The following is a 14,257-nucleotide window of genomic DNA, read 5'->3' as shown; positions in this document are numbered from 1 at the left end:
CAAAAACACAGTTCTATCTAATCTGCCTTTATTCCTTCATGTTTTTTTTCTCTCTCTCTCTCTCTCTCTCTCTCTCTCTCAATAAATCTACTAAATCTCCAGAAAAATTTTGCAAAGCGGCTATTTCACTACTTAGATTCTTACTTAAATAGCTGTTTATTATAGTTGAATTTTAGAAGCCATTTCTCGTAACAAGTAATGCAAATTTATGAGGGCCTTTAGTCATTTCTGCACACAAAGCAGCTACCACATGTCTCCTGGCCAGCAATTACTCCAATGATTTCTTCAGAAGCAACTATCCCACATTCAACTTTGGGATTTTGTTTTCCTTTAAGCTGATGCCTCAGTTGTGTATTACTATCTATATTAATACAACAAAAAAAGAGGGTTCAACACTTTTCTTCCATGATACCCCAACCATTTTCCTGTTCTCCCTGGCTCCCTTTTACAGGGGTAAGGCAACTCTCAGCAAGTTGCACGTATTACAAGCTAAGGGACAAATCCGACAAATTAACAGTTCCCATCCAAGTATCTTCAGTAACAAAGATGAAGAGGAGGATGTAGTGGACCTACACTGCAAAGCAGAAGGGATTTCAATAATTTTCAAATGTCATTAACTTAGAATAGTAAAATACTTTTCTTCTGAGATTTTGACTATACAAAACAGTCATTAAACTGAGAAATACCGATAAAATTTGAAAACAAAGACTGAAAGTAATTGTTCATTAAAAGAGCTTAAAGCAATTAAAGATTATTTAAGAGTAAGTTAACCTCAGTGAACACCGAGAGAAATATCTGCTGAAAGCTTACCCTCATACTGATGTTACTGATGCTTTTGCACATATATCAAAAATGGAGATGAGCTGAGATCCCAGCTTACTCTTTTGAGTCTTAAGAGATTTTAAAGGCTTTGATACTGCACTTACGTAGAAGAATATAACTAAGCCTATACATGATAGGTGGAAATTATCGGTGTAAGAGATGAAGACTAACTTTAGTTAAGTTTAATCTTAATCACAAAGATTAAGATTAAATAACCAATATAATCAATTTGAAATTATTTCCTTTCAGTTTCATTCTTACAATCTTAATCACAAAGATTAAGATTAAATAATCAATATAATCAATTTGAAATTATTTCCTTTCAATTTCTTTCTTACAAATTCTAACCATTATTTTGGAGAAGGGCAAAATACATCAGGAAGATGTATAACAAGCTATTGCTGAATTACAAGCAGAGCTGCAGAGAGCAGTAGAAGGGTATGTTTCTAAACTTGTTTTTCTATTTTTGTTTCCTGTATTTTTGATTATTGGATTAGAAGAAACCTTTAGTATTCTCATCATACTTACTAAAAATATCTTACATAATTACTATATTAATTGTATATAATTCTTCTGTCTTAGTTGTCTGGGAGGAAAGGCTGAAGATATGAAAAACTGCCTGACTAGAGTCCTACATGGGAGCTCTTGGCCCATTTAATGGCAAATACACAGGCACTGTAAACAGAAGACCATGGCTTTTGCCTGGTAAGAGCAGAGGTGCCCAAGGAGAGCCCAGCACTCCTTAGCTCAGCCGGCAGAGGAGCTGGACACACAGCAGCAGGCTTCACAACAAACTGGTGTTCATCCAAACCAAGCTGGCAGCACAGCAATAATCTGCAGAGACATACAGGTCTAACGGCCAGAGAGCAGGCAAGAAAAAAAATTAACGATTAAGTAACATTATCAGGGTGATTGTGGGAGAGAAAAGCTGAAAACAACAATCAGAAGAGAGTTTACTACAAGAGAAAATGTCAGGTAACAATATGAGTTATCTTCCAGCACACAWAGGGCTTGGCCATGAACTGCAGGAAACCTATAAAGGCTTCCTTGCAGAAGCCAGCTCTAACACACACTGTTTGCAAGGAGAAATGCTCCATGCACCACAGGCCAGTTCATTTAACAGTCCAGAAGCTCAAAGATTATGGAGATGGAAAGCTGGAGCCCTCAGAAGTCCAGGATGCTCTGAATATGCATGACAAGAATTATGAAAGTAATCACTATCTACTCTTGCAGGAAAACACCAAAGCTAAGAAAATTAATACATACAGCAAAAATAGTTTTAGTGTTTAATATAAGCATATTCATTTGCTGACTTGTAAACACACACATCATATTGGCTTTTTACTCCAATACTTTTTGCTTTACTTAAGAGAGTGTGAAGAAGTATTTCTTTGCAGGCTTGCTAAAGTAGAGAGCAAGTGAGTAATGGGAGACTTCAAATACTAATTTTAAGTGTCCTAAAGAGAAAGTCTTTTTAAATTACATAGCCAGGAAAAAAAAAAGTGAGAATTTAGTAACTTTTGCTCTCAATATATTGTAAAACCAGAAAAGAATGAACCATAAGCAGAATAATAAACAAATTAAAAGCGTAATGGTAAATAGCTGATAACATAAAAAAAAAAAGCCGAAATGCATGAATTTAAACCTACCGGAGTGRAAATAATGTGTTACTATAAATATATTACACAATGTTATCTTGGTAGAGGATCTAACATATGTGAATAAACACCACATGAAAATTTAATACACATTTCTGAAAATACATATGCAGTTTCTTCAAGGAGCAGGACAGATGAACACTGAACCCCTGTAAATATATATCTGCCTGTTCAATAGCACAGATCAATTCAATGAAACACAATAACAAAGTGACTCTTCTGGATGGGTGCTCTGAGGCATGTTTAATATCTCACCTCTTCTTTGCTAATAAGACCTGTCTTGTTCATGACCTACACGAGCTGCACATAGACAGAGATGCTGGTTTTGATGGTTACAACGAGGAGGGCCTGTCCAGCTCTGCAACGAGGAGACTCTTGGCTTCTTCCCTCCCCTGCATAGATGCTGTGCCACTGGGCTACCTTGGTAGTTACGTAGCAGATGGCAAGGGGATCTTGTTTCTTTCCTTTAAATTTCTAATATATTAATGTTATTTTAATTTCTTGTTCTACAGAACAATTCTTGTAGAAAAGACTGATAACCGAATCTTTTATTTCTTCCATCACTTTATGGTACAAGCAGATTGTATTTGTATTCTGTGTTTTACTGCCCCAACTTCAGAGTCTGAAGCTCCATAAATTAAAATACTGCAATAATTGCAGGGGAAAGTAAAGTCATCTACTATCCACGGGTCTAATCCCAAAGTCTATATTTGAGTCTATATTTGTTGCAAATGTGACTATTTATTACAAGAAACCCTGAAGTCCTTCAGCTCAAGAGCCATTTTGGACTGTCTGGTTTGCAGTTTTTGGTAGCCCACCAGACAGTGGACTGGACATATCTGTTACATATTCTATGAAATAAATTAATTCTTGTTATTACCTTTGGCTAAAACAGCACATTAGAGATGAAAAAATCTGTTTCATTAGCAACATACTGTAGTCACCATCCCTCATGCTGAACTGTATTTTTAAATCAGGTATTTGGAATCATTCACAATTTTTTTTAATCAAAAATTGAGACAAGTTCAGAGCTCCTGTAATTCCTAGCCTCTTTAGGCTAGGAGAAGAATAAGGCATGAAGGATATGTGAAATACAAATGGCAAAATAAGTATGCTACTAATAGGCTTCTTTTGAAGTAGGAAAATGTGTTAAAAATCTGAATTAATAGCGTTACAAATATCAGGCTAGAAGCAACTTGCCAGCAAACAGCAGAGGGGAGCTCTCTGCTCTCCCTCTACATCCTTGACAGCGACATACACAGATGTAATGCAAAGCTTTGGGTGGCTACAGAACCACCTTATCCCTCTGCTCCCACATGCCTTAATCCCTTTCTCCCACTCCTCCCTTCCAGCAGCGACAGCTCTTCTGCTGTTAGCACAGTACTGTAACGTTGCTTCAGCTTCTTCAGCTTGGTGGATCAAGTAAAGGAGTCAGAAATAACGTGGGTGCTGTGTGTGGTACACTACTGGTGCCAATCCTTCTCTAAAGGAGCAGGAGAAGGTGATTCTCGGCTTGTCTTTCTAGCATCTCTACACCTAAAGAGAATGACAAACTGAAACAATATTTTTACAATTCTCCAAGACCAAACTCTGCTCCAGAAGCTGCATTCATGTCAGGTGAGATCCACTCAGCTTCATCATCCCCACAACATTCAATTTCAAAAAAAAAAAAAAAAGATACCCTTGAAAACTCAAATGAAACTCCAGTATCAATAGTCTCATTGAGCACTGCTTACTGCCAGACCTAGAAAACTGCATTGCATAATAAACCTAAGCCAGCGTCCTGCAGCAACTGACATAGAACAACACAGCACCAAATTCCTGTGTAGCTTTTAATATCATGGGATTTGTGAAAAGTCTTTCTGCATGTAGTCAGCACTCTTCTTAACATTTTGATGTTATCCAACAGCCTTCCCTAAAGACTAAGAATTAGGGGAACTTCTAATCATTAAATATTCCTAGATAAACTRTAGATTTTGGAAATTCATCCAATTTTGCAAAAAAATAGAAAATGAATTCTTATCAAATCAATGAGTCTTGCAACTCTCAGTGATAACAAAACCAGAGGCTAATGTTTTTYAGCAAACATAATTTCTTAAAGGGATATTTTGGGGACTTTATACCTATAGGATACAGTCTTTGCCTTCCTCACGTGCTTCCCAGTGTGCTATTCACATGCAGCTCTACACGTTCCCCAAGGATGGAAAGTTCTTGTGCCAGTCTAAGCTGCCTTTGGCTCTGCTTCCTTGCAGAAATGCTGGAAAGGAGCCATATGGCTGTCTCCAGTGTGGAGGAAGAAACACTTCCTTGCAAACCCTCTCTGATCTAGTATACCCGTTAGTGCCTTCTGCGCAGAGCAAGCCTTCAGAAGAACACTTGGAATTTCTTACCACATCACACGCCCATCAGGATTTGGCACACAGCAGCAGACTGCTTTCTAAAAATAAAGCTCCTTGTGAAGGAGCCTTTCTGGGTGGACATGCCCTGCCTGACCACGACCAACAGAAAACTTCAGGAGCAGATCAATTAGAAAAATATTGCTATTTACTGCTATTTAGAACATGGATAAGTCACAAAATCCACTAACTGTATTTAGCTGTTGATCACTGTTTAGATAYATTTTTACCTATAGACTTTGCCTTTTTACTGTGCCAACAGTTCAGGAAGGGAGGACAACACGTGTCTCAAGATCGGCCTCCAAGAAACCTTCCAGTGTTCTGAAGTAACAGTTAAACATAAACACCAATGAGCTGCCCACACAAGCTCTAGAAGCAATATAGAGAATATAGAAATATAACGATAGTATATATATTATATTAAAGATGCACAGATAGATGCATATATCCATAGAATGAGAGATGCCTCAAATTAGAGAAGTACCTCTATTAYGAGCAGAACAGGTCTTTTATTTCAACAGGCCAAAAAGGTGGCCCAATTAAACTTCCCATCAAAGTTCTTCATTATGCAGTAATAATACCCTTTGAAAACATCCTGATTCATACTCCATTGAGATAAAATTGCTTTCTAGTGCTGCTTCTGGCACAAACCGTATTTTGAATTAAGCAAGGTAGTCAACTCTAATGTTCTAGAAAGACTACACCTTCAAGCTTGCAAAACAAAAAAAAAGTCAACAACTGATCAAAAACTAGTCAAATGTGCAATGTTTAGCTAAACACTCTTGTGCAATTATTATGTTTCGATAACCACACAGAAGTTGGCATTTTGAGCTGTAACAATATGTGCATTTTTTGAACATGTTCCTTACAGAACCACAGGTTTGGAATTCCAGGAGGACTTTGCTTTGAGTCTGCAGCGGTACAAAGATCACGTTTGACATTTTATTTCTGAGCGACTAATAGTTAAAGAGACTCTTAAACAAAAGAAGAAAAGAAAGCTTCAATGTTTTAAGTTAAAAGGAAACTACAAAAATTAATTTGTAACTTTCTAAACTGTGTTGCTCAACTTTCCTATATCTGCATATGAAAAAATAATGCTTCCCTTAAGCTACTGGCTCTTTGAACTTACTAAACCTCTCCCCAAAGCCTCCTTTTCAACCTTTTAAAGTTAAGCGCTGCACTGCTACTGAAACACCAGTGAATATACAATTTCTTTCTACAATTGGAGAACAGGCCCTATTTGGCTGAACCTCAACAGYATTACCATATCTATCAATCTCAGGAGACTGCATCACCGCAGAGTGGTATTGAAGCCAACATTTAATTGTGCTGCACTTTTCATGAGGAAGCTTCAAACTGGCAGTGCATGAAAGAACAYAGAAAAAGCAGCACCACATGATGCCTGGCTTCCTAAACATGCCCCATGAAGGGCCCATGCGCCGGTAGYGCTCAGCCGAGCCCCCGGCCTGGCCGCATCCTGGGCTGCCTTTGCTGCCYGCTCTGTGCTCCTGCAATCCCAACGGGACCTGCGTGAACACGGGCAAGAGGAAACAAGATTCGGCACGAAACATGGGAGAACCCAGGGCAGGTCTGAACAAATTGCCCCTCAGCAGGCTCTCATAGCAGGACGGGCACACCAGCAGWGCAGCCCAGAACAAAACGTCACCCAAAGTTACAGTCTTCCATCTCAGTCTTAAAAACASAGTTCAAGGCCCAAGGGATACAGAGAGAAAGCTTTAGAAGCTAATTACAAAGCCCTGGAAAAGATTCAATCTGTGACACTGCCTTTGCTGAAGAAGTATTGCTGGACAGTGATGGAGAGCTTGAGCCACAAAAGCAACAATAACCAAAATACAGTATTCTGCCACAATAGCTCTTCCAGAAATAAATACTCTGCCTTTTTCCTTACAAACCTTGGAAAGCTTTTCAGTTCAGTTGATACTTGGTTGAAGCTGGCTATAAAGCCTGTTTCCAACACAAGTTTTTATGAAGTGATTACTATTTAAGTGTGCACTTCCTCTGGCTCACTGTCTACTGCAATTATGCAAATAAGATGCAACTTCAGCCAGCATAATTACATCAAACACAAGCGGGCTGTATTAAGATTGACTTAAGATGAATGAATTTGGTTCGTGTGATGATTTCCCAAATCATCCCACGGGACTAATGCAAAGCAAAATTTATCCTGAGAGTGGCATTCGGTATCCAGACGAGTAACTGCCTACCTGGGGCCTGACTACAYGGGCAATTGAAGGGTTTAAACTCCCAGTGGAGTCGCAGGTTACCAGGATACCCAGTSCTGAGAAATGGGGAGCGCACTTCAAATTGCAGATGCGTAGACAACGGAATACAATAACACATTTGCATTTAAAGTGTGTGTCTAGAGCGGAAAACATTATACGAAATGTATTTTTTTTTCTGTTTCAGTTTATGACTTATATAAACAACAGACTTTACATGTTTAATAATACAAAGGGTATCACATATACAAGGTTGCCACATTAATTTTCAATGAAATTTAACACTTTTTGGTTTATTAGACTAGAATTTTTCTCTTAGCTTTGAGCAGAGGCTAGCGGAATCACATATTTAAGATAAAGGTATGGTATTATTCCATCATCAGCAACAGCTCTAGAATTAGTGGCTACAGAGCTGCTTCCAACARAGTTTGTTAGGAATTTTTTTCTAATGCACAGTAAGTACTATTTAAAACTTAAGAAATAAAATTAAGATAGTCTCGAGGATCCTTATTTACCTCTACAGTAACAGTTATTTCAATTCTTAAGCCTCACCAACCTCAGCAGGGTTTAAGCTGATGTTTACCTGTTTTCTTGAACTGTAACCTTGAGCTGTGGGGGCAGGAGGCAACCTTGCTGCAGAGCACTACATGAAGAGACAGCGCCAGACTATGATACTGCCCCAGATTTGTTCCTTTAAGGAAAATGCACTTCCCTTTTGCTAACTGAGTTTGTTTCCATCACTTTAGAGTGGGGCTGGAGGGGAGAAGAAATAACCAAGCCTTATTTATTTTATGTATTCATCAAAAGAAATGCATTACTAAATTTTAAGGGGCAGATGTTCATTGCTTGATGATAAAAGAATGACATTAAGATATACAGTTCCTGTTCTCTTGGATTTGTAGCCAAATGAAATTACAACAGAAAAACAAAACAAATTACAGTAGTCTAAGTGCAAGAAAGATGATCCAAAAGGATAATAGCTTCACAAGACAAAAAGATACTAATATGTAAAGATTACTTGCTTCCTGTAAGAGATTTCACTGAAAAATTCTCCCAGTGGATGAACTAGAAATGGTGTCTGACTGAAAGATGCGTGGTTCTGGAAAAATGCTTCCTACAAAGCAAAACAGTTCCTAGGATAGTGCTAAGAAGTCTGCCAGTRGAGGACAATACCAAAATTACTGCACAGGAGAACAGGAATTTGCTCTGCATTCTTTACCCTCTCTTTACTCTTTCCTCCTAATAGGACTAAGCAGATGGCAGRTACAGATGGTAATTAGAGATGGATGAACAGGATTGAAAAAGGTAAGGACCAGCCTGAACCTTACTGAGCAGKTACAAAGGATTCAGGAGCATTTGCTATTGACATTGTAACCGTTATTCTAGTATATTTTTACTTTGCACCTCAGTTAATACCACAATTTTTTGTTGTTGTTTTCTGAGTGTTTTTCCCTTTCTGAGAATAACACGCAACTCATGAACCCCCAAATATGTATCTGTCCATATGGTATCAGTTCTTGAATACACATACACATATAATTTAAATATCACAAATTCAAATAGTCATGTAATCTACATACCTATAACTGTTTAGTTGCATTTTGTACTGATTAACTATCTAATTTCATATATTGAATAAATTGAGAGCTCAATGGAAACAGTTCTTTGCAGAGACACTGAATTTGCTGATGTTTAAATCACGAAGGTTTGAAGATTTACAAACCTACTGCACCCAAACTCTTCTGTTCTGCAGTCACCACAGTGTTTCCAAAAGGAAATGACATATTTCCCTTATATAAAATGTGCTTATTGGGTAATATAAGARGAATATATTCTAAAACAAGTAAACTGGGAAAAGTTTTATATGTCTGTGTGTGTACTGCTAGTAGACCTTTAGTTTCGAGGTCAGAAACCCTCAAGGATGAACACAGATGGTATGAAAGGATAATTAAAATACCTTTTTTTTTTAAATGGAAAAATGATATTCCTGGAAAAAAAATGATCAGTTAATTGTCTATCAACTTTATGCCACTACAGAAACATACCATGCAAAAATGCCTCCAATACCTCAAAAATATAAAAGGATGAAGCATATTATAGATTTGTGAAGAATAATCAATAAGGTAATAGCGTAGACACCGTAAAAGAGAATCCAACTATATGGTCTCCCTGTGATTGAAGACACTAGAGCTTATTTTAAGACATGAAATATGTTCCAAAGACTCTGTGGAGACCYGGTCTGACAGATGAGGAACACAAAGCCACATACTAGCAGAGGAGATCCTTTTTCAACACTTTCGTCTCCCTTGCACAGAATTTTTCTTCTCACATTAAAGGAGAACAGATTCTAATCAGCAGTTTTGGTTTGCCCTGAAGGAAGCCATTTGTAATTTCATGCACCTGTGCAGACAAAGGGGATAGCAAATGGAAGAAGGACCAGAAAATAAAGACTTCAGGAAAAAAAGGAAATTATGAGAAAGGAAGTACTTATGTAGAGAAAATAAAAAGTCCATACATTTTTATACACTTGTGTATGTACAAATATGTATTGTATGAAGAATATTAGTAAATTATATAAAATACATGTAATGTTTGATCTGAATGATATTTAACTTAAGTTAAAATGTAACACTACTCATCTGAAAATTAATTTTTACTGCTTCAGTAGGAACCACATTCACTGAATAACAAGTGACATGTAAATTGCAACAGATTTTTCCTTCCTATCCTTCATACGTACACATATTATACATTAAGAACATTTTATTTTACTTTACGCGATAAGGGCCTTGTGCTATTAGCTAACCTTAAAATAAGATCTGAAAGCATACTTTTAATGAATAACTGCTGGTAGGTTTTCAACTGTGGCTATAACACAGCTTTCAGATAAGGAATACATAAAGGAAAATCTCAGGTGATGAAAACTTAATTTTATACTAATTTTATCTTACCTATTGATCTTTTTAATATTACCATTTTATCTCTACATATTTATTCACAAAAAATACATCAGAATATATAGACAATCAATTTTGTAACACTGGAGATTCGTGAAATAGGAAGAAAAAAGGTGAGCAGCTGTGACAATGAGAAAGAGCTCTTACCTTCTATGGTTGCTCTCTTGGGCAGAATGGTGATTGCTCCCTCAGCAACATCTTCTTGCTGAATTAACGGACTCACTTTGGAACCCCAAGTGTCTGAGCCCACCCAAAGAAAGTGACCAACTTGATCTGCCCTTTTAGCGGCTGCAAGGATCTGCCTGTAGAAAAGAACATTTTCTTCATAAAAAATTTAACTGAAGCATTTAATTGCTTAGTAAAAATAGCATGTTGCAAGACTGCAGAATGAACAGAAAAGGCATATTCCTGTAAATAACAGAGTCTACAAATTTCACAATGGTTGTCATGATCCATGCAACACAGACTGACTCATTTGTTTAAATCTCTTTGTATATTAAGAATAAAATCCTGATTCCACTAAAACTTAAAATGTTGCCATTGATTTTACTGAAACTTTATCTTAACTTCTTGTTGGTATTGTTCGACACAACTGAGCCGCTCAGGGGTATACAAATCAAAACTTCAAGCTAATTTAAAAGTCGTAGACAGAGAAGATATAAGAAAGACTAGAAAAAAATGCAAGTCATACCMTTTTAAGCTATTATTTTAAGAGTAAATGGTATCTGTATGTGATTTAACCTTGACCACACAAGCCCTTTTATCACTAGTAGCTATTTTTTTGCCCTAAAACTGCCTGTAGTAATAAATAATACACAGTATTGCTAATATGAGGAGAGGCACGATGTCTTTTTGAGAAGTAAGGTCAAGTCTGCCATCAAATGCATGAGTAATCTTATGACGTTGTTTGGAGTCACASGAAAATTGTTCAGACCTTGTGCAGCACTCCCTTTCCTCACTGCTGTGACAAAGTGTAAACTCCCTCTTCCTGCGGTATTTTTACCGCATAATTGTTTGTGCATAATTATTTGTATTATTACTTGCTTTCTCTTTTATGTATGTCTATAAAACAAATAAATTTCCTTAATCATCCTTACTTTATGTCCTCATCGTTGGCAAAAATAACAATGGCCCTGGCATTAGGAGTTTCTAGAAGCTGCTTGATAATTTTATCGAAGTCGATGGTCTTGTCTTTGCGATCCTGCGGGATCTTCAGAGACTGAGCTATGCAGAGACCACCTGTTAAAGAAAGAAAAAGAGAAGTCTATAAAGGGTAAGCAAAGGAAAGACAGCAGGAAAAAAGCATGAACCGGAAGGGGAGCCTAAGAGGAAGAAAACTCTCAAGTCTGATTATTGTGCTCTTGGAGCAGTTAATCTTCATGCTAGGCCTCTTGAAGTATTCTTACAACTAATTTTCCTTTTGGAAAACATAAATCTCTCATCAGGATACATACAATATGCATGGCTAGTTAGGTCACATATAGAACAGATGGGCAAAAATAACATCATAGAAAAACAAAACAAACAAACCAGTCAGCAGAAGGATAAAAACTGAACACGCTTTAACTGACTAGAAAGAAGAAAAAAATTAAAAAGTGAAAGGCAAAAGACAAGGACAAAACATTAGACAAGTTTTCCTGGTGAAGAGCTGGGATTCTTTTTAACATTATAAGTTGAAGGATATTGAGAGAAAATGTTTCTATTAATCAGGAATAACTTATGTTATAAGCTTGGACTTATACACCCATACCACAGAACAAAATTTTAAACATTTTGTATCTTACAGACAAAACATACATTTAAGAGAAAAAAAAATAACAGAAATCACATCAGCAGTAGCATTTCTTTGTCAGTGTAGGAAGACACACTTTTGATTTTATTATTTTGTTTCTCAGCAATCATTTCTTTCATCCTTTATTGCATCTTAAATACTAACTTCTTCCTTCAGTATATTGCACAGTGTGTTAATTAGAGTATTAGAGATGCATAATAAAAACAGCAGTTGGGATGAGTTAATTAAAAGACAGCAGGACAAAGGAGATATTCACAGATATTAAGAAGTACAGTTACATGAAGAAACAGAAAAAAATGCATTATGGTAAAGGATTTCCAGAGGAGGTGGTGCATGTACCATGAGCATCATCTGTCAAAGGACAATATAATCTTCCTAAAATAAGGCAAAAGAGATATCAATACCTGGAGGAAAACCACTGAACTGGTGGCAAACCACTGGTAAAAAAAGCAAGTGCATAGTTTTAAAAACAAACACACACACACACACAAACTGTTGTCCAATAGCACGTCCCATCAGCACATCTCTAAGCACTTTAGAAGACAGGTCAGTATCATTATTCCTGATTTTGGAAATAAGAGAAGCTCACACAGAGGATGCCTGCTAGAAGGTTAGGTTTACTGGTGCTAGATGATCCAAAACCTCTAGGAGAAAAAAAAAAAAATTGCTGTAGAAAAAAAAAAATGGAAATAAGGAGATAAACCTGAAAAATAATCTCCAAGATTTTCTGACTCACGCAAATTATTATTTAATTTTACAATTATTTTATCACCTAGTTTCTAGTTCCTCTGAAAATAACATTGATTTTTAAACATAAACTCCCTTCTGCTAATGTGTTCAAAATATTTAATATGTCTGAAAAGATTTATCTTGTTATTTTTCCCAGTCAAAAATAGATAAAATGAACTCAAATTCATGAACAATTACCCAGCTTCCCTGGAACACCTTGTTTGGTGCAGATAACCACCAGCCAGCTCGGCTTTTCAGAGCGGTCCCCAAAAGACAGCAGCGCATCCATAGGCAGAGAGGCACCAACAGAAAACAGAAGGGAAAGCAATTTATAGATCTGTCGTTTGCCGCTGAGTGTCTCCTCTTGAAGACCGSCCTCTCTTTCCTTTTGCTCCTCAGGATGAAAAATCTCTGTCCTGGCAAGCCTAAGGACAGGCTAAGGAGAGTTTAAAGTTATTAGCTGTTGCTTTGAAGTACCACTGCCTTCCCTGGCACTCCATCAAGTCAACCTGAGCTACTTTGAATCTCCCATGAGAGAAACCATTAAGGGCTTAGGGACTTTGGAGAATTCATTGAGAAAAAAGGAGGAAAAAAAATAGAACAGACTAGTGCAAAACACCAGATTTGCCCCTTGAAAATATACATGTTCCTGCTATGGCACTCTTAAAGGAAGCTCCCATACTGACATGCAGTTACAGAAAAAGGATATATTTTATAGTGTCAATGAGTTCTTGCACGCTGGATGGAACCATTGCTTAGACACTTMTGAAGCTACTGCAAGCATCCTTTGCAACCTGTAACAGCTCTCCCTCCAAAAGAAGCAAACTGCACTCCCAAGAGGGTCAGAGAAGCAATTCTGAAGACCAGAAACCAGCTGATAAGATCCAGACCAATATTTCTCAACTTCTTGTTATTTCAAAGAACTGTATCAGAAACTGACTTTAAGAACTTAAATCAGGAAATAAGGAAGATTATAATTACAGTTTCTTAGTAATACACATGATGGTTAAATCTGCAGATTATTTTAATAAGTAAGCACAAAGAAAACAGAAGCAAAAGAGAGCTGAAATCCATGGCAATAATACTCCTATATTTAAAGGTATGCTCGTATCAAGGGGGAAGAAAAAGGACAAAACAAAAAACAAACAACAAAAACTCACACTGTTATGATAAAACTATTAGATATATCRGTATTTAAAAACTTGTGGCATACACCTTTTAAAGTTCTTGAAAAAACAGTTAATTAATAGTGCTATTTCAACAACCTATCCTGACTGCAAATATACCTATGGTGTAGATCAGTCAATCTCTACTGCTTGGATGGAAGATTCAAAAATCTTATTGCAATTTATAATGATTAGAGCCATACTCAGCGTCTTTGGAGAGAGACAATTGTGGTGAGACCTTCTCAACAGTGAGAGGAAAAACCTCTATTGCAACATACAAGTTAAAGGTATGTCATTTCCCTAGGATTTATTAAAGAGGAAACATGGAACAGGATAAAAGAAAGAAATAGTTTGGAATTGGGGGTCCATATTTCTGTTCCTTTTCATGCCACAGACACTGTGCTAATGAGACTGTTGAAGATAAATGGAGAAATGCTGTTATAATCAGAGGCAGAGATGCTGCTTTCCCCAGTGACATGGTATCTTGTTAACCTGTG

General features: G+C 36.9%; 1 protein-coding gene across 3 annotated transcripts in view; it reads right to left on the bottom strand.

Annotated features, from left to right (window-relative positions):
• The window catches only part of GRM7 (glutamate metabotropic receptor 7), a 252,643-nt gene that overhangs the window by 104,635 nt on the left and 133,751 nt on the right, over positions 1-14,257 (bottom strand). For all 3 annotated transcript variants that reach the window (XM_026035376.1, XM_026035375.1, XM_026035377.1), the window contains exons 3-4: positions 11,171-11,312; positions 10,221-10,375 (exon numbers count right to left, since the gene is read on the bottom strand). In XM_026035376.1, coding sequence (XP_025891161.1) covers positions 10,221-10,375; positions 11,171-11,312 — 297 coding nt within the window. The remainder of the gene's footprint in view (positions 1-10,220; positions 10,376-11,170; positions 11,313-14,257) is intronic.

This window comes from Nothoprocta perdicaria, unplaced genomic scaffold, assembly GCF_003342845.1.
Source record: "Nothoprocta perdicaria isolate Ctin4 unplaced genomic scaffold, notPer1 scaffold_16, whole genome shotgun sequence".
NCBI lineage: Eukaryota > Metazoa > Chordata > Aves > Tinamiformes > Tinamidae > Nothoprocta > Nothoprocta perdicaria.
The sequence above is the reverse complement of the archived record's forward strand: the minus strand, read 5'-3'. Positions and strand labels throughout refer to the sequence as shown.